Source organism: Cervus elaphus, chromosome X (genome assembly GCF_910594005.1).
Source record: "Cervus elaphus chromosome X, mCerEla1.1, whole genome shotgun sequence".
NCBI classification, from domain to species: domain Eukaryota; kingdom Metazoa; phylum Chordata; class Mammalia; order Artiodactyla; family Cervidae; genus Cervus; species Cervus elaphus.
The window spans coordinates 47,176,009-47,203,416 of record NC_057848.1 but is presented as its reverse complement, the minus strand read 5'-3'; the positions used below and the strand labels follow the sequence as shown (position 1 = coordinate 47,203,416).

The following is a 27,408-nucleotide window of genomic DNA, read 5'->3' as shown; positions in this document are numbered from 1 at the left end:
TTTGCTGTTAGATCTCTAACACATGCCTCAGCACACAGTGGGCACTCAAATGTATCCTGGATGAACAATGCAGGTATTTAAATGAGCATTTAACTCATACCAGATAAATAAAGTAATAATGGTCATAGGTTTCTACTTTAAAGTAATAACCCAATTAGGGATTTAGTCTCATTTTAAAATACATATGATTTATTAAAAATATAAAATGGCAGTATTTTCTATAAATTATTCCCACCCAAACATGTTAAAAGATGTGATAATAGGTACACTTTCTAACCGCTTATAGCCACCCTCCTCTTTCAAGTACAAAAGATAGAACATACAACATACTGTAGGTTTATTTTTATTCAAAAAGTTACTGTCTCAAGACATAAATACAAATCAGAAAACAGTACAATTAGGACAATAGAATGTGGAGGACAACAGGTTAGAGTAATATATAAAACATTTTTAGCTGGTTGAAAACAAAGCTGTAAGAACTGCTTTCACAAAGAAGTACTCCTTTCAAGAGTGAGAAAAAAAAATCAACTTAGGTTTAAAATCATATATACAGTCCTCTCAGCAGTTCTAGTAAATGCAGTGGTGTGAAAAACAACATAGGCAATACTTTTGCACGTAACAATATTTGTTGATGGAAAATCTGTTAGACATGTCTTGATTTCATTTGTTATTAACCATGATTTAATAAAATAATTGTATTTTATCATGATCTTTTAGCTAACCTATGGTTTTTGGCTACCACAGCCCAATGCTTGTTGGTTTCTGACTCTTAAGAACTGGAAGCCTTTTGGTATTCACCCATCTGAAGATATTCTTGTATTGCAAGCATATTAAGGCATGGAATGATTAAAATAATATACCTCAAGAACTGAGAGACGACTGACAAAAGATAGATACACATGTAATATAAGTTAATATTTTGTTTTAAACGATGTCTAGCTGCCTAAGCCTCGCAAAATGAGTTGATGTCAAAATGGCAAGTAGCCACTTTCTGTTTTAAACTAATTCATTTGTGAAAGGACATAAAATGAAGTTTAAAGCTTAGCTTTCAAAGAATATTATGGGTTATGAATTCTATTATCCCATCTAATTTACATACAGAGGAAATGTACTGTAACCTGTTAGAAGTATCTTTAACCTGAAGACTGCTTGCAAAGACAGATAGATAAAACAATATAAAATACAAATTTAAAAATCATTTTAAAGCATGAACACTCATGCTTTTCTATTTTTAAACATTGTTAAACTTTCAATATATTTCTGAAACCTCATAATTTTAAGTTGGAATTTAAAAGTAAGAAAAAACTAAACAAACTGCGCAATTATAAAATCAGCACCAATTTATATATATATATAATTTTATTTAAAATTTAGATCCCTATTCCCACACTCTAATAAGCTGTATAATTTTTGTTTAGAATTTTTCTGCAAACATACTACAATAAGCTTCTTTTATTTGGAGACAAAATACAGTGGCACTACTGGAAGGAATATCACAACATTACATTTTTATCTTAAAGGACAAGCAAACTTTCAGGGTTGATAATGGGATAAGCATGGTTGAGACTGGTTACCTTCTGGCAGTTCACTGCATCTGGGTATTTCTGAAAAGTATAGAGAAGCTCTTGGATTTTAAAAATATCTTAAAATACATTTTAGATGAAAAAATTGTAAAAGTTCTGCTTATAAGTTTACTTTTCTCCACAATTACAATATTTAAAAGAAAGCCTCGTTGATTGATGTTTCAAGCATTTAAATTTAGAATGCTAAAAACAATTCTATCCTATAATTTCAGGGCGGGGGAATAAATTCATCCTTAACTTTGTTTCTTGGATGTAAACAGAAATCCAGCAGAGGTCATCATTACTTAGTACACCCAGTAAATAAATGTAAGAGGATTCACGTCTGTACCAAATGCCTCTTCAGATTGTTATAGTTTCTTTAAAAAAAGCATGAAATAATTGATTCAAAAGCCAACTAACAGCGCATAAATAAAATATTTACTTTCTAAGAAAAACTGTAGCTTATCATCAAATTGTTTACTTGTCCTTTACTTTTTCCAGGCAAACAAAACTGCCCCTCAAATGCACTTGATCTTGGTAAGTATAAGCACGTCATATTCTCCTTAGAGAAAAATCTGTACAGAATTTCACTGTATCTACCACACTTTATTTTAAAATTTCCTCTTCCACTTAGAAAATGACTTCACCACAGACTTAATTGTGTACTGGTATTAAAACATTGACACCCCAAGAACCTAATGAGAGAGAGGGAGAGGGAAAAAAAAAATCTTGTTAAAATTGTCATTCATTTCTTTGTAAAATATATTACATCAATACTTGGCAATATTAAGTTTAATAACATGCTAAAAGTCACTTTGAAAAATCCCCCTCTTTTCAGATATATAATTCTAAAATTATAATTACCATTAACATAGAATTATGAAATAACATCAGGCCTAATCACAATCCTACCTACCTCATAAATATAACTAAAAGCATAAATCATGTCTCATTTATATGTTTATACACACCCCTAATGCCTAGATAATGCCCTGAACACAGGCACCCAACATATATTGAATGAAAAAGTAAATGTGCTTCTTGACATACACTTCTGGCACAACAATGTCTGGCAAACTCAGTCATTTGCACTGTGAAGTGGGTATCATTTTTAAAGTCTTTTGAACACACAGACCAAAAACATCCAAGAACAATATAAATATGTAGAAAACAGGAAGCATTCTTTTGAAAAGCTGGACTGAGTGAACAGGTCTACTAATTTTAAAAAGTCAAGTAAGCAAAAGTAAAATCTGAGCAAAAAGTTGTATTGATGCTTTTCATTACATTTTGGGGCTTCCCTCGTAGCTCAGCTGGTAAAGAATATGCCTGCAATTCAGGAGACCAGGGTTTGGTTCCTGGATTGGGAACTCTGGAGAAGGAAATGGCAACCCACTCCAGTTATATTTCACTCCATTATATTTCAGCTGGGGAAACAATGCTAGGTAAAATCTAATCATTGTCACTAACTTAAAAAAGTAAAAGCAGGTAATGAATGGAGCAACTCCCTCTTGTTTGTTAAGCAAGAATAAGCTACAACTTTTAGTTGTATATACTAAAAGTTGGGCTCTTCAATTAAATTTCCAGCACTTATTATGACAATTGAGTAATATTTTTAAAATACTATAATGAGCTAGTGAAAAACTGATAATTAAAGCCAGAGGTAATGATCTAAGACTGGGATTACAAAGGGCATTTACTTGTAAATTAAATCTCACTTTAACAAAAGTCATAGAACTCAGAATTGTTTTGATCTGAATTGAAGGAGCTATGTATTTTCAGACCAGGAAACAAATATCTATCTGATTGCAGCCTCCATGTAGCAAATCATCAAGTAAAGTGTTTGGAATCCCCAGTAAGGAGAACAATAGAGGATTAATGTACCCCATTCTTACCAGTCATCCATCAAAACCAACACCACTACTCGCCCCTTGCCCACCCCACCCCCCAAGGTTAAGTGTTCTCCTTTTTAGCTTCAAGAGTCAGAGTCTGGGTGGTTAGAATGTTTCCAAAGAGGCCTAGGTGATAGGCAATGTTTAAAAATCCCTTCTAGCCATAATACTCTGACTCTGGGTAATGGAAGATCTAATGATGAAAGAAAGGATAAAATCTTAATTGACAGTTTTAATGTAGAGTGTGGCATGAACTCAAGTTCTTTCCAAACCAAGTATCTACCTAGAAATAGCCTGAACAGATCTTTTTTTCCCCTCCTCCTGGGTTTGTACAGACAAGATTATAAAGGAGATTCTTCTACTAGAACATTAAATTAGCTCCATTATACCAAACCCTTCCTTTACCAATTTTATACTACAGATAATTCTAATAAAAGAATCTCAACACAGAAGAAGGACATTAGTGATAGTCTCTTTATCTGGTAACATAAGCTACCTGTTTCTGGTGTCAACATTAATAACCACTTAAGCAATACTTTAAAAGTACCAACAGCCAGCTTTGGTGCGTCGAGGCAATACTGGCCCACTAATAGCAGAAAGCAACCATATACCAATGTTGACACTGTTACCAAATATGAAACCAAATAAATCATAAATCTAGAATATTATATGCAACCCCAAACTGATCTGCTCAGAATTTTCATAATGCCACTTCTGAATCACACTGATAACATGTTACAGAAAATATATTTAGGATTTATTTAGTAATAATCTAAAGTATCTATACTAGGATGCTTTGGGTTACTTCACATAAAATTAGTGAATCTTAGAATTGGGTATAAAAGAATCTACAGTCCTAATTTTATTATTGTCTTGTTGACTATTATCACAGGGTTGAATAAAAAAAGATGTAATCTAACGCAGATTTTTACATTTAAAATTTTGTTATTCCATTTAAGTTACTGTTGAGATAATGAGAAAAAGTTTAATGTAATTTTAAAACAAACTAGTAGTAATAGTATTACAATACATATGTGGTCGAAGACTTCTAAAGATACCTGAACTGTTAAAGATACTGAGCACTCAGTTATGTGACTGCTGCCATCATGTGGTAATAGTATAGAACTACAGGTATAGATGCATGTGCTCCTTTTCCTAATTTTAGGAAAAGCAGCAAAACTACCCATCCTCTAAGTTGTTACATATGCAATAAACACAAGAATGCCATCATTTTTCTATAAATAACAATTATTAGGTCCCTATTTTGGCTTCACTCAGATTATAGTTTTCCCTAAATGTTAAATGTCAAAAATATAAATACATATACAATGCTGTTCCATTACTGTAGAGAAAAAAAGGTGAAGAGCATCATTTGGCAAATCTATTCAATAGTAAGTGACTAAGGACAAATGCCTAAAGGTTTCCTGATTTTAGATGAACAAATGAAAAAATAAGGTGATCTCTAACTGCCCATATCAATTTTGACTGTAGTTAATCATTACAATTTCTAAAAAATTTTTCTTGGTACTTCTTTGAGGTAAAGTCTGATTTTAGTTCTGGGAAGTACACAGCAGAGGCAGCACAAGATTTTTAAACCAAAAGGAACTCAGATCAAATTACTACTCTGACACTAAAGTTGTATAACCCTCAGCAAGTCACTGAAACCACCTCTACAGCCCAAGTTTGCTTGAGTTTAAAAGTGGGATCCCACTAAATTGTGCCTGGCACAATGTCAGGCACACAAGTTTTCAAATACTAGCTTCCATTCCTTTTCATCTCAAAGTGATAGTAGAGGTGGACTAGAATACAAATCCCTTGAGAGCAGGGAGAGCATTTTATTCATTTTAGCACCAATTTCCAACTCACTAAACTGCTAAATTAATGCATTTCATCACATATGCTTGGAAAGATTCTCTTTTATTCCTCATCACAATCACTACCTAAATGTTTTATTTAACAAACTGGAAGATACATACTCCTAGATTATCAGGGAAACCACATACTTCAATATACACTTAAACTATAGACTTATGGGTAGGCAGAGGTCACCTACGCTACTCAAATTATGGTCTTATTAGAAATGCAGAATATTAGACCACACTTAAGACCTACTGAAGCAGAACCTACATTTTAATAAGATCTCTACATGATTTATATGTCCCTTAGAGATTGACAAACACTGATTTCAAGGATCCCAAGGTGCCTTGTCCAAAGATTTCTATACCTGATCTATGAAACGTTATCTTTTAGCTCAAATAACTAGCTCTATTAATTTAAGTATGTTAGCATGAGTTCATTTGTTAAAATTCTTCCAAGAGCTATCTGACAGCAGATTATGAGGCAAGAGAGGGCCAGGAGAGAACGGCAAAAACACAGGCATAGAAGGCAGGCCTTGGAGGATGATACAACAGTCACCTGAGACAGCAGGTGTTAGGAAGAAGCAGCATAAATGGGTAGATGCTAAAAAGTGAGCTAGACTGGCATTTAACCAATTTAGTAAGCTGACAAATAAAGCTAAACACCTCTATGCTGGGCAAAACTCTCAAAATGAATAAAATCATCACTGCCTGGAGTTCAATCATTGAGCAAAATGTAATATCCTATTTCACTACATCAATCTGGTAGTTATCAAAACAGAAGTGTGTACAAGTGTTATGGGAGCTGAGAATAAAGTATCTATCTAAAAAGTTAGGAAAAACTCCACAGGTAATGTCAGAACTGACTACTGAAAGAAAGAATTCACTAATTGGAAAAGGAAATGGGCAATTCTGACAGAAAAGCTTTTACAAGGTCATGGAGTTGTGAGAGCACAGTGTGTCTGAGAGAACTACAGATTTGAACCGTGGCATTCTCAGGGAGAATATGGCAACAGGGACTGACAGAAGAAACAGAACTGACAACTAACAATAACCAATTATCTCAACTCCCTTCTCTTTACTACCAAAGCCTTTGTTCAAGTTCTATTTTTCACCATGTCTTCATATTATGACTATCATGGTTATTTTTCTTCTAATTCATCCTATTCAAGAAATATTTCTGAAACACAATTCTGATCATGCCCGCCCCCCCCCATTCAAAATCCTTCATCAGGTATAACTCAAGCCTACAGGAAAAGTCCAAATTCCTTAACACAACACTTAAGCCCCAGTTGGCCAGGGATTCAAAGACACCTTGAATCTGTTACCACCACTGCATGACCCCTTCTCAACTCTACTCCGAAATCCCTCCTGCCTGTCTCTTTTCCTTCTGTCCAGTTGTTTTTATCCATTCTCAATGTATTGTCCAAGCTCTTCAACCTCAAACTCAGAGACTGCCTATTACTTTTGATTTTACAATCTTGAGGCATATTTAAATTAAACCTACTGATTCATCCATAATTGAAGCTGGATCAAAGAAATCAGGCTTCAGTTCTGTTCTCTCTCGTCTGTTCTTTGATGGTGGCTAAAGGGGAAAAAAATGAGGGAAGTTGACAATTGCCATATCTGTAATAAGCCAAATAGTAACTGAAAATCTTGAAATTAATTAAGTGTTCACGAGACCTATGTAGTTGCAATGGCACCCTACAATACTTCAAGTACTATCTATTCAAACTACATATTGTTTAAAAATGCAAAAGCAGTTCATTCATGGAAAATTATTCTTATGGATGAAAACTAGAAAACAAATTTTTTTTGTCTTATCTTAGAAATGTCTCTCTCAACTCACTTTCCTTTCAAGGCACTGAATTACACTATTCTGAAGAGAAGCCATATTTAATTATCTCTTCCCTTTAAGGAGAATACACCAAGTATACTGAGAAATAGAAGACCTGGCTTATGAGTCTCAGCTTTACTGCTTACTAGTTTTGTCTCTTTGGATAGGGTGTCTAAGCTTCAATATCCTCAATCCTTTCAACCTACCTCACAAAGCTGAATGAGCTGTGTAGCAAAATGACATACATGGAATCATTTTGTATATAATAAAGCCCTAATTGTATGTATGATGTTATTATCAGAGAATATACCATCATATATATTCAACTTCCAAGTCTAAGTATTTAATCAGTACTTTGTGATATGGAAACTGACCTCAGTAAAAAAGTAGATCATGTTTATAAAATATTGGTTTGATAAATGGTAAATAGATGGTAAATTATAAGGTCATATTATACTATTAAGCAAAATATATCCTTTATATATTCCTAAATTAGTCTGAAAGTTTACCATCTAAATTAGGATCTAACACCCTCACCAAACCCACCCTCTTCCTCAATCCCTTCTCACATAACTAAACTCCTGGCAACTATTTTATTTAATAATTTTGCAAAACTTACTTTTATGGCAAGTATTTATCTCCTCTAATAATATCCAATTTAATTTCCAAAAAACATTTAAATTTAAAACCTTACAGAATCATTGTATCTTACCAAGTCTATATCCATGGTGTCAAAATCCATCCCCTCATTAAGATCTTCAATCCTCCCTTCTGAGGACATCATAACATCTTCAACAATTGGCTCTTCATCATCTTCCATTAAGCTTGTACCACGCCGACTAGAGAAATACAAAAAAGGTCAAGATCTCAACCAAAGTCACAACTTAGTAATACATTGGCAGCAACTATGTGGCTTTCTCTATTCAAATGTAATGGAAAATGATGGAATTAAAGGTCAGGGAAAATGACTAGGCATTGATCATGTCATCAATGATGTCAAAACCCCAATGTTCACTTGTCTGAAAATGCTAAGGAGTTATGTTTATTCTACATTACTTCAAAACATTTAGCTTGATAGTTCTGATATCCCATTTAAAAGCTCAATGTAGCACATGGGAGCAGACAAGATACCTCAAATCCTTTTTGAAAGTAGGCAGGGTACAAATTAATAAACAAGTATAAAACAAGAGACCAAAGAAATGACTTTTTCAGAATACATGTATTTTCATGAACATATAATGTTAATTTACCCATCACTCACATTCACTCAGTACCTAAAATGTACCAGGCACTCACTCACTCATTCACATAGTGCCTACTATGTGCTAGGCTTTGACTGTGTCCTATGGATGCAAAATAAAAGATGAGTAAGACATGATTCCTGCCCTCAAGGAGCTCACAGTCTACTATGGGAAACACGATTAATTATGACAAAGTGATAAATATTGCAAGAGAAATATGCATTAAGCGCTATAAAGATATACTGAAAGAAGAGATTAATTCTGCTTCAGGAAGAAATGAGCAACATTTATGGTGAAACTTGCACTCTGTATCCTATGAAACTCAAAACTGAGACCTATATAGAAAAGTTAAATAAAAATTAAGAACAAAAATTCTACTATCACATAATTATAAGGAAAAAACTCAAATTTCAAGTTCACAAATTAGTCCATATCAGCATAAAGGAATCAACGTAAGTGAAATTGAGGGTGACTCGTTGTTCCCCAGTTTGGATAATATTTCTGTCTTTGCTCACTCAGGTAAAGATTCCACCTCCCCTCAATCAATTATTTATTGAATGCCTGCTTACAATTTACACAAAACTATGTTGAGTCTTAAAAGACAAAGATCACAAGACATGATATCTAGTTCAGGCTATGTGGACAAATATGTTAACGATGGTCCCTGTTTCTCAAGAGTTCTGGACAGTAAATGATAAATGACAATTTTACTGTATTTGGTGGAAACAACTGTGAAGGGGTATGTGTGCTTTGGGGACCATGTGTTATATAAAATCAGAAACTCATTCTGCTTTTGAAAGATAAATGTGATATAAACTAAGAGACAGAATTTGAAGGTATTTCAGTTATAGGCCAGACACCATTACAGAACAATTATTATAAAACAAAAATATTTTAAAGTCTCAGGTGATAGACTACTTATGATACAACCAAAAGACTCTTCTGATAATAATTATTTAACTGGAATAATTTGTCACCTAGGGAAGTTTATCTCTAAGAAGAATAAAAACTAACTACAGCTATATGAGATGATGGATGTTTACTAAACTTATTGTGGTAATCACTTCATGATGTATGTAAGATGCATCATCATGCTGGACACCTTAATACAGTGTTGTATGCCAATTATATCCCCATAAAACTTGAAGAAAAAAATTAATCAATTAATCTACAAACAAAAGAATGATAATGAGATGCTGTGGAAGATCGTGGGCACTGGTGGAAAGTTTTAAGGGAGACATATGGACCAAATTAGTGCCTGGCAGAATTCTGGAGTGTTTGGACTGGTAACTAGTGAGAAGCTGAGAAATCACTTGTTGAATTCAGCATGAAATAAGAACCTATGTTAAAGGGAATGTGGCTATAGAAACAGAATAGGGGACAGAATCAAGGGATAGTATAGAGGATGAATATAGTAGACATAACAGGATCAGAATCTACAGATGTAATAAGGTATACCTTGTCTGTTTGAGGTTTTTAAGACCACTACAGACAACTAAAGTGAATTTAAATAGACTACTACTCATGAGGTAAATGATCAGTTCTTAAGAAAAATAGGTCAAATTCTCATCATTCAAAAACCAACAAAGTTGAAACAAAATAGAAATTAAAAAAATAAGGTAACAATCACTATCTCCAGCATTAAAACATATACCACATTATGTTACAAATACAAAGTTTTCAAACTAAAAAACTTAATCAAAACCATCAGATCTTCCCCCTTCGTACCAGTCATCTAAAGACTGCTTATATGCCATTTCTCTTGGAGCCAAAGCTAATAAGGACTTATAAAACTCTCATACAGATTCCAGTAAAAACAAAGATCTGAAAATTAAACTGCAGTTTTTTTAGCATTGGACATTTATTCATTCAATGAACATTTAACTTAGTACTTTTTTAATGTGCCAAGCACTAACAGGAAATGAAAGCAGTCCCTATTAAGAGGTACAAACTATTAAGTATAAAATAAGATACAAGGATATACTGTACAACACAGGGAAATGCCAATATTTTATAATAACTATAAATGGAGTAAAACCTTAAAAACTGTGAATCACTAAACTGTATACCTGCAACATATAATATTGTACATCAACTATACTTTTCAATTTAGAAAAGAGAAAGAAAGAGGTCCCTGCCCTTAAGGAGCTCACAGTCTAGAGAAAGGGACAAATTCATAAACAAATTACAATACAATGTGGTAAGTGCTATAAGAAATAGGAACATACATAGTGTTATGGGAGCATAGATGACACCACAGCTTCACATAAGGTGACACCTGAGCTTATCCTTTTATGATGATTTTACCAGCTGCCAGGGAATAGGATATGATACTAAAATGTAGGCAGGGGCCATATTTAGAAAGATTTTGCATGCCATGAGCTAAGGAGTTTGAACTGTATCTTGCAGGCAATGGGGATCCATAGAATGGTTTTAAGGAAGAGAGCTACATGATCAGATTTTTATTCTAGAATAGCAATTCTTGATGGCAACGTGAATGATGGAGTGGTGGTGAGGGGAGTGAGGGAAGGGGTTTGGTGAGAGGATAAATAGATCTGAGGGAAGAACATGAATTAGAAAGCTAATGCAATAGTTCAGGTGAGAGATGAGGGCCTGAACTAAGGTGGGGATCAATTAAGATGTAACAAAACTGAATTTTTAGCTATAGTTCTGTGTACCAAAATAAACAAGGATTCATAGTTAAACTTTTCCAACAGATCAACCTAATATCAGTCCTTTACCTAACTAGTTAATATTTAACTTTAGAAGTTTTTTTTGTTTCTGTTGGAAAGACCAATTTTTAGCTCCTTGATTATTTCAGCTTAGTTACTCTAGAGAGTTTGCTGAAATTTTTAGATAAGGCACACAATAAAATATGTCAAAATGAATTAGTGAACTTCCTAGACTCAGACAATAAGGCACTCTCACTTACATGGCATGCTGAAGATTAGTTCGCAGTTTAACATAGCTCATTGCTGCTCTCTCCTGCTGCTGCCTTGCTTCCTCTTGTTGTCTTTGAGCTAACATCCATGTTACCTGCGTGCTTCAAGGAGAATTTTATTCTTCTTTTAACTTAACTTTTTTCTATGTAATTAATAAAGTTATAGTACAGAAAATGATCAAATGTACTTACTTATAATCAAGAGGAGTTTGATGATGTTCAGTCTGCATTGGATAGACACTCATGAAACTATCCTCAGGTCGTAATCTTTTGGGCTCTCTCATAATCGTTGAGGTGAGTTGTGGTGTCTGCATCATAACTGGGGTGTGCAGTGTTTGTTCTCTGCTTAGCCACATACTGTCGCTACTACTGCTTTCTTCGGCTGAAAAGTAATAGCAATGAAGTTCAGTCACTAATTTTGACTAAATAAAGTGTTAGTTGCTCAGTCATGTCCGACTCTGTGTGACCCCATGGACTATAGCCCACTCGGCTCCTCTGTCCATGGGATTTCCCAGGCAAGAATACTGGAATGGGTAGTCATTCCCTTCTGCAGGGGATCTTCCTGATCCAGGGATCGAACCCAGGGCTCCTGCATTGCAGGCAGATTCCTTACCATCTGAACCACCAGGGAAATGTCTAATACAACCTGTGCAGGTCAACAAACATCTGCTTCTTTACACATGCTAGAGCTTGGAACAGAGGGATACAAAGGTATGTAAGATGCAGTCCCTGCCATGCCTTGACAGTCCAGTTGTGGAAAAAGAAAGTGAAAGAAAGTGAAAGTTGCTCAATCGTGTCTAACTCTTTGCAACCCCATGGACTGTAGTCTGCTAGGCCCCTCCGTCCACGGAATTCTCCAGGCAAGAATACTGGAGTGGGTAGCCATCCCCTTCTCCAGGGGAATGAATCCAGGGATTGAACCCAGGTCTCCCGCATTGCAGGAGGATTTTTGAACCATCTGAGTCACCAGGGAAGCCCAAGAATACCGGAGTAGGTAGCCTATCCCTCTCCAGGGGATATTCCCAACTCAGGAATTGAACCGGGGTGTCCTGCATTGCAGGCAGATTATTTACCAGCTGAGCTACCAGGGAAGCCCTGGTAAAGAAAATATAGGCAATTATAACACAGTGTGCATGCATGCTCAGTCGCTTCAGTCATGTCCAACTCTTTGCGACCCCATGGACTACAGTCTGCCAGGCTCCTCTGTCCATGGGATTCCCCAGGCAAGAATACTGGAGTGGGTTGCCATGCTCTCCTTCCAGGGGATCTTCCTGACCCAGGGATTGAACCTGTGTCTCCTGCACTGCAGGCAGATTCTTTACTGCTGAGCCACCAGGGAAACCATGACACAGTGTGGTAAGTGCTAAAAGAGGGAAGCACAGGGAGAATGGGAATGATGAAAAAGATCAGAGCCCAGCTACCCAGAAGTTACTTCTGACTAGAGTGGATATTATGTGAACTGTGACATCTCCAAAAATGGGGAGAACCTAAGCAAAAGCACTGAGGCATGAAACAACAATGACTGAATCATACTAATTTGTAGATATTTTAAGAGTTTAGTACTCCTGGAGTAGATGGCAAAAGGTAAGGCTGAATAAAGAGGCAGGAATCAACTTATGCAAAGTTTTATAAGCTACACTAAGGTGACAAGAACTACTACTAAAGGTTCTATGGAAGCAATGTGGTGAGTTACATGTTTTAGACAAAGAATATGGTGGTAATATGGAGGATAGACTTAAGAATATGAAGACTAGTGAGCGAGCTGGCCACTGAGGAGGCTAACTATGTTAGACCAGGTGAATTAAGAGGTTTAGATAAGAAAAACTTTTTAAAATTTAGTGGTATTCAGTGAACACATCTTTTAATTTGATAACTTTTCTATCTAAAGAAAGGAAATTTTAACTTTTTATCAAGCCCAAGTATTTTAACTGGTCAGGGATACTGTGTAAGAGAGATTTCTCCACAGACTGGGACATTGGTACTATATGACCAATCAAGTCTAAATCTAAGGCTGTGTAAGTTACAAGTTTATGCTCTGTGTTACTGGACCAAAAAATTACTAAAACCATTAATCCATGTGGCAATTTAAAACCATGGCTCCTAGGAAAATAAGTTAGAAAAAATATAGCCCCCAAACCTCTGACACGCGTCACATTAACAGGTGGGGAATGATGTCCCATTCCCTTGAATCTGTGCCCTGTGATTGCTTGGTCCACAGACCATGATGAAAACTATGCTATGCCAGTTTCTGGCCTTAGAAAATGGCAGTGTCCAGAGTTGTCTCTTGAGACACCTGTTCTTGAAGCCAAATCACACACTGTGAGGAAGCCAAATAGTCACATGGAAAGGTCACATGTAAGGTGTTCTGGCAGACAATCTAGCTGAGGTCCCAGCTGACAGTCAGCATCAGATACATCTATAAGTGAAGATGTCTCCATATGATTCCAGTCCCAGCCTTGGAGTATTTATTCCTAGTGAAAGCACCAGACATTATGTCCCGGTTATATCGTTTAAGTTTTGGGGGTAGTTTGTTACTCAGGAATAATAGCTGGAACAAATTTTGGCAACTATACTAATTTGTTTAAAGTATCTTAAAGAAAGGAAATAAAGAACCAACCCTGGAGTACTAAGAGTCCAAGAGATTCAAGCGTCATAATATATTCTTAACTCTAAGATTATAGACAGCAACTTGTATTTCTATCAAATTCTTTATGATTAATGATCTCTTCATAGAAATTCCAAAGTTGGAACCTCTCTGAATCTGCTGCGCCACTTAAACTGGATGATCTGATCTCTTAGGTAATGATTAGTTCTAACATATTGAGTCCATATCCGTATACATAGAGTATAGTGCAGTGATTTAAAAGTAGATGCTCTATGGGGTGGGAGGGAGGTTTAAGAGGGAGGGGACGTGTGTATATCTTAAATAAATTTAATACAGGAAAAAAAAAAAAAAGTAGATGCTCAAGAGTGAGACTGCCTGGCTCTGCTACTTAATATCAGTGTGACCTAAGTTAATCAACTTCTCTGTACTAGTTTCCTACAAGTGAAAAATAAGAATGTACCTAAAGAATTGTAAGAATCAAATTCACATATGCAAAATGCTTAAAACAGTACATTTTACACATAACTGGAGCAAACAGTGTGCATTTAACAACACATACCTTGAATTTAAAAAGGCGGTGACCTATGGGAAACATAAAGGACAAACATAAAGAAAATAAACTATATGCTTACTGAGTGCGAGCTGCATGCCTTCAACCACTTTCCGTTTCCCTGTAGATGGTTTGGATTTTTTACTCCGCACAGTTGACCCCCGACTACTAATTCCACTAATAACTGACATGGTGTCATCATCACCACCAGCTAGCAAAGAATTTCGGTATGACATTAGTGGAAGCCACACGTCTTCTCTTCGGAGTGACATTTGAAAGGTCATGAACTTTTCCAAGTAAACATACCTTAAAAAGGAGTAGAAATCATTAGCTTTGATACATTAAATTGCCATAGCTTTTTTTTTCTTTTTGCTTATTCCTAATAATCTTAAGGCTTACACATTAATATGGAACACACAATGATTAACTAGAGTTAAATAAAAAGTAAATGAGAATGAAAATAATGGTTGATGGGTCTACATTTCCTGAAAGCATTCCACTAACAACTGCAGGATATTAGTGTTCTCTTTCTCAAAATGTCTCTGTTCTATCCTAACTTTACAGGTCCTCTGTTAGAAGAACAAATCTGAGTCATATTTTTGGAAAGAGGATTGTATTTAAAGATTACACAAGATTACATTGAGTTCTAGTCCCAGTCCTACCAACCCCTAGCTGTGTGAGTGTGGGTATATTACTTCACTACTTATTCTAAGCCTCATCAGTACAGTGATGAACAATTTTGTCTCTATGAAGATTCTCACAATAAAGGAAATAATTCACAGCATTTTGGTTTATTATTTGTTGAGCATCTATGTCTCAGGCAATGGGGACAGACGCAAAGGTAAATCTGATATGGTCCCTACCTGCAAAATATTTTCAGCATAATGGAAGTCATACATCTATCCGTGGATCCAAGTATCACAAGGATTCCATGACTTACATATAATATAGCAATTAAAAATCAACTAACATTTGTGTGACTACTGTGTGCTAGGCATTTTCCTCTTAGGCTCTTTAACTTTATTCTTACAATCTCGTGAGGGAGATATTCTCCCCGTATCATAAATAAGGAGAGAAAGGATCCAAGGATCGAACCTGTGTCTCCCACACTGCAGGAGGAGTCTTTACCGCTGAGCCACTGGGGAAGCCCTACACATGGTAGTACAGTACTCCTCAAAGCGTGGCCTTTGTAAGCTGGCTATCAGTCAGAGAACTATTAACTGTCTGTGACAAGATGTGCAGTCTGAGCCAAAATATACTTACTAGTAGAGAGATTTACAACTATGTATCCACCACATAGCCTAAAAGAACATTCCAGATAAGTAGCCCTCTCTGATGCTATTGCCTTTTTGCCTCTTTCCAGCCACAGAGGTTGCCATTAACCTGAATTTCCTGTTTTTGTCCCCATTTATAATGTTTTAATACTTGTCTGAAAACACAGCACCATTTTGTACTTAGCTTTTTGCACACAACACTTTAATTTAAAATCTAACCATTCTGGAAGACTGGTATCAGCTAACACTAAGGTGGTAATCATTTTCCAATATGTGTATCAAATCAACATGTTGCACACCTCAAACTTACACAGTGTTATATGTCAACTATATCTCCATGAAGTCAGAAAAACAATTTTGAAAAGATGAATGAGATCTCAGGATCTAATATGTAACATGGTGGTTAAGGTTGATGATATTTGTAAATATATAATACTGTATAACTGAAATATGCTAAAGGAGTAGAGCTTCAGTGTTCTGATCAAAAAAAGGGTAAATAATGTGAGGTGATAAATACATTAATTAACTTGATTATGGGACTCCTTAGACAACATATATGAAATCATGTTGTATACTTTCAATACATTACAAATTTATTTGCCAATTACAGCTCAATAAACTTGAAAAAATTTTTAAAGTAGATCAATTGGATTGTGTGAATCTTTTCAATCCCAATTCAATCAAATGAACTAAGAATAAAAGTCATTCATGACATCTGGAGAAGGGAAAGGCTACCCACTCCAGTATCCTGGCCTGGAGAATTCCATGAACTGTATACTCCATGGGGTTGCAAAGAGTCGGACACGACTGAGTTACTTTCATATATGACATGTAGGACTACTAGAAATTAGAACAATTAGATGGGCTTTTAATAAAATTAAGGATTTATATTTACTTAAAAATATCTAACAATTTTGACCACTGTATAGTATTCCATTGTATATTAATTTATTGATCTCATTTTCTAGTGGATAGATATTTAGTTTTGCGCTTTCCCCTATTCAAACAATGCAACAGTCATTTTTTTTTTCTTTTTGGCCATAAATGTGGGAGACCTGGGTTTAATCCCTGGGTTGGGAAGATCCCCTGTAGGAGGGCATGGCAACCCACTCCAGTATTCGTGCCTGGAAAATCTCATGGACAGAGGCGCCTGGTGGGCTACAGAACATGGGGTCACAAAGAGTTGGACACGACTGAGCAACTAAACATATTAGCACATGTGGGATCTTAGTTCCCTGACAAGGGATAGAACCTGTGACTCCTGCATTGGAAACAGGATTCTTAATCACTGGACCGCCAGGGAAGTCCCCAACAATCAAATCATTTATAGTTCTCTTTACATATATGTGTAAGAGTTCCTCTAATGTATCTACCTTTGAACAGCATTACTGGATCATGATGTAGGGAGAATCTTAAACTTTACTACATACTACCAGATATCTCCAAAGTGGTCTTGTACCAGCAATGTTTAAGTCTTTATTGCTCCACATCCTTGGCACTATCAGACTTCTTAAAGTTGTGCTAATCTACTAAGTGAGAAATTATTTAATTGTTTTAATTTTTATTTATCTAATTAATAGTATCAATGCAATTATTTTTTTGCCTACCATCACGCAGCTTGGGGGACCTTAGTTTCCCAGGCAGGGATTGAATCCAGGCCCTCAGCAGTGAAAGCACAGAGTCTAACCACTGGACTACGAATTCCTCAATGCAATTTTAAATTGGGATCAATTTATATATAATAAAGTGCACAGAAATTAAAAGTTGGATCACCTCTGTAAATGAATGCAGTCATGTAACCCATACACCTATCAAGATACAGGATATTCCCATGACCCCAGAAAGTACCCTGTATCCCCTTTCCCATTCAGTCTTTCCAACTCCAACAAGTACCACTATGGTGAATTCTATCAATACAGATTAGTTTTGTCTGCTTTAGAATTTCATATAAGATCTCTATAATCTTTAAATGCAAAATACTGGTGGGCTTTAGGAAGACATTACTTATACTAGGAGTTATTCATATTTTTCTGTCTTTTTATACCTCAAAGCCCGGGGTTGGGAGGTCTGGGAGGAAGGGATGAAAGAAGATTTTGAGACTTTAATTCCACTTGTTGGGCTCTCTTAGAATGTAAGTCATCATTTTAGAAGACCAAACCATAAAAGTATTCTGTTTAAATGGCCTGTTGAGAACAGGACTTGTAGTTAAAGTATGAAGATAAAAGAGGGAGACTTCTACTTTCCAGTGTAGTCACAGCTCAGGACACAGACAAAGACACAGATGGATCAGCAATATTATTGTCTGCTAAATGCTTCTTCCTTAGTTAGGCTGAGCAAAGAACTCATAAGAATACAAAAAGCAATCCAGTTACACCTTTAAAGATACAGCTACACTGTAAAAAGAACTCAAAGAATTAAAATGTAATATTATGCATAAAACATAGTTGTAATCTTTAATTTATAAAACTTCTGAAGCATAAAGTTTTTGTGCATTAATGAAATCCTACAAATCTGAAAGAGAAACCAATTATAACAAATCTTTAAGAATTCCAAAGCAAAATTAAGAGTATTTCTAGTAAATACATACACTGTTCTTTTGTCTTGTCGGAGTAGTTTAGAAGAAAATTCACTGAGAATATCAAGAAATGCCAAATTTAAAGGTGGATGGCTCTCTCCTTGTGGATTAGGTTCTTTAAAAGCAAATTCTATGCCATCTCTGCAACAAAAACAAAAAAGATAAATATTTAAATAACTACAATAGAAAATTTAATAACCTAGAAAATTTCTCTCTATACCTTCACTCCACTACAAAAGATGCTTCCTTTCTCGTGTGTTTAATCCGAGGAAGAGGGACAATAAGGAGTCTACAGAGAATGAGCAAATATATTTACATTTTATGACACCGTTATTTTGTTTTGGGTGGATTTTTTAAATTTGTTTTTTATTGGGGGGGTGGGGGTGGGGGCAGGCATGCTACACTAATTGTAGATCTTAGTTGCTCCCGCCCTAGCAGTGAAAGTGCTAAACACCAGACTGCCCAGGAACTCTGAACTGTTACTTTCTGTGAAACAGAACAGACACACAGACATACACATACCCTACCTGGTTCTTTAAAACAAAACAGACACAGACATAGACACTTCCCCTCCCCCAAGCTGGTCTTTATTACAAATGTGATCTGGCATATCTACATTCTGCCCTCAGTTTTCTTTTCCATAAAAAATAATCCAAATCCTTTCACATAATGATCATTACATTTTCTGTATATTTCAAGACATAAAGGAGATCAACTATAAAATCAACTTAAAAATAATGATTACAGACTATTTGTAATGACTCACTAAAGAGTAAAGTTCAAAAATTATACTCAACTCGGGGCCAATTTTACCTGTATTTATTTAATAATAAATACCTCTATTAATTAAGACAACTACCCAACATTACACATATATGACGTAAATAATCTATTACTTCTCAGAATAATTACTGCATGTGTGGTCTTTAAGTATTACCTAAAATTCACAACCAAAGTATTGAAAGGCATAAAAAGAAATCTGAAACTTTCAGAGCCAAATGAAAAAGGGTGGGAGTAAATTAAAGTTGAGGAAAGCATAGGACTAACTTAAAACAGCAGAATTATTTCTGAAAGGAGGCATTTAACACTTTCATAACTAAGTAAACAATACAAATTTTAAAAAGACACAAAACAGAGAGCTTTCAATGAAACAGAGCCCAAGCCTCTAGATCTTTCCAAAGGCAAGGCTCTTTATCCACAATAAAGACATAAAGGGTATTAATATCCACATACTGGTTATGTTAGAGATCTAAAATATACATAAAAGTATAATTAATTGATCACTAAATTACATGCCTAAAATAAAATCAGATGATTTCCAATTTTGATAAGGCAAAGAAAACATGCAGATAAAATAAAGACTGTGGCTCAAAATAAGAGAAAAGGTAATAGAAGAGAACAGAAACTTGAAACAAAGTAATCAAATTCTTCTACCCAGACATGAGATCATGACAAAACTGCTACAAGAGATTTTATAATACCTAACAAATATATGTTTTCTTCACATAATTCATAAAGATTTTGTATGGCTTTAATTAAAGCAAAGACTTTTCTACGAAAGGTATTTTAGTCCCAATTCATGTGTTAACAGAGACAGCACTGTAACTGGTTCTTAAGAAAGGAGATATACTACAGATTTGCAAACAAGTAATAAGGCATCAACTGAATTGGTTATTCTAAACAAAAAAGCAATATACAAAAAAACCTGCATGATTAAAACACAGAGAAGCTGAATAAAATTTGGAAATTACTTGTGTAGCATAGCAATGGCCTCTCTAGTTTTCAACTGATCGAGTCCAAAAGTTAAAGCAAAACGTCGAGCAAGTTCTTTAATGCCGCTAAAAGTTGAGGATGACCTATCAAAATTATAGCCATTTTCCTGTATCATTTCATTAAAAAGCTGTTTGGAAAGAAAGAAAGAAAGCATGTTAAAGTTTTTAATAATTAAAGATTATTACTGATTTTAAAATATCATATTTTATATTTAATATATACTTGATGTTCTATAAATAAAGCATTATACTTCACTCTAAAGCATGGATTTTTTAAAATATGATACAAATGCCCAAAATCGCACCACTTCACATATTCAAAGTAGAGGTAATTACTGACATTAGAAACTTCTTAGATTAGTTATGACAGAATTTTTTTCTGTCACTATAATTGGATATTATAATAGCATATAAAAATATAAATAAAAAGGAAACCAACTAAGTTATTAGGCATCTATGTTCTTATTGACACTTAAATGATGGATCAAAAAGTAAGCAAAACAAAATATAATTTTTTCAACTATCAAACTGCCAAGATTTTTTAACAGATAATGGCTACTACTTAAGAATACAGTGCATTCCTATAGTAGTTATGGCTACTACTCAAGATAGCCAGTGGGAGTTTGCAGGATGACTCAGGGAACTCAAACCAGGCTCTGGGACAACCTAGAGGGTGGGATGGGGTAGGAGGTGAAGGGAGGTTCAAGAGGAAGGGCTGGCTGATGCATGATGATGTATGGCAGAAACCAATACAATATTGCAATTATCCTTCAATTAAAAATAAGTAAATTTTAAAAAAAGAATACAGTGCAATGGGCACTGATCTGGGAACATAAACTGAGATAACCTTTCTTTCTACACAGCAATCTGGCAATGTGTAGCAAAAGCTTTAGAATTTTCATGCTCTTTGACTAAGCAATTGTTATTATCAGACTATATCCAAAAAGAATAACAGTAATATTTATGTGCAATACATAGGTACAAAAATGTTTGTTTTAGTGCTATTTATAAAGGAAAGAATTGTTTAAAACAAACAAACAAACAAAAAAATACCCCCAACATCAAACAAGAGTTCTTGGTTAAATTATAGTCCCTCTATAAAATGGAATACTACACAATCATTAAAAATGCAGAGGAAGGACTTCCCTGGCAGGCCAGTGGTTAAGACTCTACACTCCCAACGCAGGGGGCACGGATTCCATCCCTGCTAAGAGACCTAAGATCCCACATGCCACACAGAGCAGCCAAAAAAGAGCAGAGGAAAGTATTTAATGGCATGAAAGTGTTTAGGATTTATTAATATGAAAAATTAAGGATATTAAGACAGAATGCACATTTTTTATTTTCATAAAATAAGATTTAACACAGGTGTTAAAAAGATTTTAGAAAGATGATTAAAAATGAAAACATTGTCAAGTGAAAAAAATTAAAGATAAGGTATATTTTTTCTAGTTTTCCTAAAATACTTTGTAAACTTTCTACAGTTATTATTTTATAACAAAAGTTATTTAAATGCAGCCTTTAAAATCTTTTAATAAAGAATATCCAATATGCAAATGAAGCTAAGAACTTTCACACCTATGTTTCTAAAAAGCAAGAAACTTTATCAAAGTGAAATGGGTTTGGTTATGATTTACATGCATTTGGTTTTGACAGACCAAAGAATACTAAGCAAATGATTTTTGCCTAATTAAACTTGCCATGCCACTGCCAAAATGAAAATGACTAGTGTATTTCCACTATGATTGATAAGTGCTCATTAAAATACATCTGCAAATGGGTAAAGAATAAAGTAAAATTCACCTGAAACCTACCAAAGCAAGTTAACCACGGCTAACATTTTGGTGATTATTTTTTCCAAACAGACACAGTGAAAGTGAAAGTCACTCAATCAAGTCTGACTCTTTGCAACTCCATGGACTATACAGTCCATGGAATTCTCCGGGCCAGAATACTAGAGTGGGTAGCCTTTCCCTTCTCCAGGGACACAGAGATAGGCACAATTTTATAGTGATGCTATACTGGAATCTTCTTATTCTCAAATACGGTAGAGATCTCAAATTAATATCAACTTACACTAGTTTTAAGTGCTACCCAATAGCCACTGTGGAGATGTACTACACAATATATTCATCTAATATCCTATTGACTGACATTTGGATTATTTCTAATTTCTTGCTATTATAAATAACTTTGCAATGTACGATCTTGTATACTCATTTTTGCAAACTTATCCTATTACCACTGTGGACAAAATTCTAAAAGTAGAATTGCTGCCTCAATGACATACACATTATAAATTTTGACACGTATTGGCAAACTGCCTACCAGGAAGGTTGAGCCAATATATAATGCTGACAAAACCTGTTTCTCCCATATCTTAGGCAGCTATAGGTTTTGCCAATCTTGCCAGTCTAGAGGCAAAAAAATGATCTCACTTGCTCAATGTTTACCAGTGAGACTGTGTATTTTCCATTTCCACTTTTACGAACTATCTATTGCGTCCTTTGTCCAGTTTTTGACTGTTACCTTGAAAACCAGTAAGTGCTTATTATGTTAGCCTAACCATGGTACTCATGTCTTACCTGTTGCAAACTGAGAATAAGGGTCTTTGCACACTGAATTTTGTCTATCTGTCTTGTTTTACTCATTGTTTCTTTGATGATATCACCATAGTCATTATAATACTAGAAAAGAAATTTGAATAAATTAGAGCTTTGTCTCTTAAAACTGTTGGACAATAAGACTAATTTTAGGTTAGGCACATAAACATATTACAAGAATGTATTTGGCTAAAATTATGACTTGAAAGACATGTAAGAATGTTACTGAAACTTTATGATCTTTAAGCACAAACTCTAACATTGGTAAATTCAGAAATATCAGACAGTTAAGATCTAATTCACATTAAGTTCTAGAGTTGATTTTAAGGAGGTATAGTGTATAAAAATAATTAAGTATTCAGATTTTCAGAACTATTAGGTTGGTGCAAAAGTAACTGCGGTTTTGCACTTCTGAACTTTGCTATTTGATATTAGAGTACACTCTTAAATAAATGTGGTTGTTATATATCATTTTAATGCACATTTCTCAGTTTGTGTATTTTTGCCAATGAGTTGTTACTTGCCATTTATTTTATATTTATTTTAGAGTAGGGAAATGATGTTAAGACAAAAAGTAAAGTCAAGCGATTTTCTTATTCGAGTTCAAAACAAGCCATGAAGCAGCGGAGACAACTCACAACATCAACAATGCATCTGGCCCAGGAACTGCGAACCAATATACAGTGCAGTGGTAGTTCAAGAAGTTTTGCAAAGACAAGAGCCTAGAAGATGAGGAGCACAGTGGCCGGCCTTCAGAAGTTGACAACAACCAATTGAGAGCCATCATCGAAGCTGATCCTTTTACAACTACCCAAGAAGCTGCCCGACAACTCGACATCGACCATTCTATGGTCATTTGGCATTGAAAGCAAATTGGAAAGGTGAAACAGCTCGACAAGTGGGTGCCTCATGAGCTGACTGAAAATCAAAAAAATCATCGTTTTGAAGTGTCTATTGTATTCTCTTATTCTACACAACAACAAACCATTTCTTGATCAGATTGTGACATCCAATGAAAAGTGGATTTATGAGACAAACAGCAACGACCAGCTCAGTGGCTGGACTGAGACACTCCGAAGCACTTCTGAAAGCCAAACTTGCACCAAAAAATTCATGGTCACTGTTTGGTGGTGTGTGGCCAGTCTGATCCACTACAGCTTTCTGAATCCTGGCAAAACCATCACATCTGAGAAGTATGCTCAGCAACTGATGAGATGCACTGAAAACTGCACCGCCTGTAGCCGGCACTGATCAACAGAAAGGGCCCAATTCTTCTCCATGACAATGCCTGACCCCTCGTCACACAACCAACAGCTCAAAAATTGAATGCATAAAAAAAAAAATTGAATGAATTGGGCTATGAAGTTTTGCCTCATCGACCATATTCGCCTGAACTCTTGCCAACTGACTACCACTTCTTCAAGCATCTCGATTTTTGGCAGGAAAAACGCTTCCACGACCAGCAGGAGGCAGAAAATGCTTTCTAAGAGTTCGTCAAATCCCAAAGCATGGATTTTTATGCTACAGGAATAAACAAACTTATTTCTCGTTGGCAAAAATGTGTTGACTCTAATGGTTCCTATTTTGATTAATATGTGTTTGAGCCTAGATATAATGATTTAAAATTCACGGTCCGAAACCGCAATTACTTTTTCACCAACCTAATATTAAGTCAATGAATATTATCACAGTTACTTTCATAACTTATTCATTGCTAATGGCATGTATTTCATGAGCAGTTTCCAAATTTATTAATTCCCTTATAGAAACTAACAGTCTGTTAACAATATTTAAAAGAAAAGTTACTGTGCAGTGAAGTTGCTCAGTCGTGTCCGACTCTTTGCGACCCCATGGACTGTAGCCTGCCAGGCTCCTCCATCCATGGGATTTTCCAGGCAAGAATACTGGAGTGGGTTGCCATTTCCTTCTCCCGGGGATCTTCCCGATCCAGAGATTGAATCCAGGTCTCCTGCATTACAGGCAGACCAGACTCTATTGTCTAAGCCACCAGGGAATCCCCAAAGTTACTGTATGTGGCATTTAAATCACACACTGCACATGATTTTTTATTCTAATTTAAGATTTTACATAACTACCAGAGATAACAGGATAACCACGCCCCTACATGACTAACAAAACTGACTTTAATCTAGAATACCTATGTCTAAAAGTTTAAAACTTGCAAAGTGACTTCAAAAACCACCAGTTTAAAAAAAAAAATCTAACAAGTATCATGCCAAATAAGTTTCAAAGTACTTTATTAAGGCTTCTATCACCTAGGAAACTATTCCAAAGAAGAATTAACTAGGTTTTGATAAATGTATTACATATTTTATTCTGTAAAAGCAAAGGCTTAAAAATTTTACATTTATAATTAGATTTTACTTGAAAAAGGATTACAGAAAAATTATCATGCCATATTTAGTCACGTTCTGTTAGTACAATCAGTAATATCCTTTCTACTACTACTTAAAAGTTAAAGAATCTCACCTATATTTATGATGCTTGTGAATAACCTACTGTGAACCTAGTCAGATTTTCAGAGCTTAAGAAACTTTTAACTATCACAGTGCAACAGATAAAGAAAGGCAGGATATAAAAGGTAGTGAGTTATCAAGGTCACAAGCTGCATAGTAACCAAGTTGAAACTATATTATCTAATTCTCTAACTCCTAGAACATTTTTTTATGTTACATCAAGCAGGGGAGTGACACCATTCTGTTGTTTTAAATTAAATCACAAATGCAATTTCTATTAAGTGACAGTTAAGACAAGCTGTTTGCAATATTCCAAACACAAATGAACTCAATAAACCCAAAATGTCCATCCATAGAGGAGTGGAGGTATGAGAAAATGTTACTGAAAATGTTAAATATTTTAAGAGATTTCTTTTACACTACAAAAGTAACTTAACTATTAAAAAATTCAATGGTAACCAAACATAAAAGCAATATAAAAATATCTTGCTATCCACTTTTCAATTTTACCTTCATATACTGCTTGAAGATATCTGCAGCTGTATTCATCTCCACCACAGTATATACAATTAGCTTACAAAATGCTGCAAGTAAATTTCTCCTTTTGTGCAGAGCTTCAATTTTACTGGCTTCATCCTCCTGCTGACCATCTGGGGGAAAAAGTTTCAAACATTTAGCCATCTGTATTTTATTTCAATATATATATATAAATAACTTTATTTTTATTTTGGAGAATGTGAAAAATAAAGAAAAAAACATTTAAATAAAATAAAATTATAACCACTCAATATCTTCATGAATGACCAGCCCATTTATTCCAATAGAAAAAATTTTTGTGATGTCAAATCAGAAGGCTGTTTGATGAACATGGAACAGGAACAAGTGGGGTGAGTCAAAGGAACTGATGCTTAGTGAAGTTGGGCTAAGCTTGCCTAACATACAAGCATGTCTAACCCATTGATCTACTTCCCTAATAGGGTTGTTTGACAATGAGACCTGCATATTCACTATCTGTTGGGTAAGGCTTTTCTTCCCTAGGAGCAGACAACCTTAGAAATTGTCCTATCCCTTCTAAAGATGACCCCACCTCACCTAGAGCCCAACTTCCATTGACAGATACTTCCTTTATACATATTACAGATATTCAGTTACACTGGCCGAGAAGTCATTTTTTCTAAGGGAACTTCACATATTTCTCCTCTGGTTAATTATGTGAGATTTTGATATTTAGTTATCAAAAGGACAAAATTATTTCCAAATTTATAGTTGAGAAAGCCAGACTACAGCCACCAAGTATTGCCAAAGGATTTTCAATTTGATCCTGTAAATAAAATTGTGATGACATCTTTTACATAATAAGCTATGCAAAGAATTTTTCTCTTGACAAATTTTATAAATGAAATTACTTATATTGTGTATAAAATAAGAACTCTTAAAAAAAAAATAAGAACTCTTTTTAAGAAAGTATTTACTTCACCCTCTGATAATCCTTGATAATTGCTCGTAAATAAAAACCAAGTGTTGAGACTAGGAATTTAAGACAGATCATCCAAAAAGTTTGTTATCAAAATTGCCTATTCCAGAATGCCAAAGTCATTTTCTTAGAAACCTAAAATGTACTGTTTATTCTTTTTAAAGAGTACATTGAACATACAAGCTAACTTTTTCTTAATGACTCTGTGATTATAAATGGATTTCTATACAATACTGTTCCAATCATTGTTTGGTACTGCTCTCAGGAACTGGAGGGAGGTAAGACTTACTCCCCCTACAGACTAAGTTACTTAGATATTAAGAGTTTTTTTTGAGTCCTTTTGAAAGTTTTCTTCACTTCTTATCAAAAATTAGCTACTTTTTTCTCCTGTAGGGATTAAAGAATGTTAGAGAAGTATCTAACACACTGGGCCTTTCATAGATGTCAGTTGCCATTATTATATGTTGTCAGCACCTCTAGAAGCATTCCCTATTTTACTCTCCCCTTCTAATATGATGTGGGCTAACAAATCAAATAACCATGGGTCTATAATATCAGGGGTTAGATGAGTATGAAAAGCAATGGAAACTATCATATGTTGCTGGTGGGAGGGTAAAAGAATAAAACCACTTTGGAGAATAATCTGGCAACATGTGGTCAAGTTTAAAATGCACATAGACTATATACTCTAGCAATTCCACTCAGGTATACACAAGCACCGGAGAAGGCAATGGCACCCAACTCCGGTACTC

General features: G+C 35.0%; 1 protein-coding gene across 7 annotated transcripts in view; it reads right to left on the bottom strand.

The window, feature by feature from the left end:
• Positions 1 to 327: 327 nt before the first annotated feature.
• STAG2 (stromal antigen 2) overlaps positions 328 to 27,408 on the bottom strand; it is a 129,357-nt gene continuing 102,276 nt past the window's right edge. For 4 of the 7 annotated variants that reach the window (XM_043895182.1, XM_043895184.1, XM_043895185.1 and 1 more), the window contains 10 exons: positions 25,693 to 25,832; positions 22,688 to 22,789; positions 20,082 to 20,230; positions 18,343 to 18,471; positions 14,564 to 14,787; positions 11,519 to 11,708; positions 11,318 to 11,428; positions 7,857 to 7,983; positions 6,815 to 6,892; positions 328 to 2,257 (listed from right to left, as the gene is read on the bottom strand). In XM_043895182.1, coding sequence (XP_043751117.1) covers positions 2,234 to 2,257; positions 6,815 to 6,892; positions 7,857 to 7,983; positions 11,318 to 11,428; positions 11,519 to 11,708; positions 14,564 to 14,787; positions 18,343 to 18,471; positions 20,082 to 20,230; positions 22,688 to 22,789; positions 25,693 to 25,832 — 1,274 coding nt within the window. In that variant the 3' untranslated portion in view covers positions 328 to 2,233. The remainder of the gene's footprint in view (positions 2,258 to 6,814; positions 6,893 to 7,856; positions 7,984 to 11,317; positions 11,429 to 11,518; positions 11,709 to 14,563; positions 14,788 to 18,342; positions 18,472 to 20,081; positions 20,231 to 22,687; positions 22,790 to 25,692; positions 25,833 to 27,408) is intronic. The other 3 variants (XM_043895188.1, XM_043895189.1, XM_043895187.1) reach the window with 1 other exon arrangement.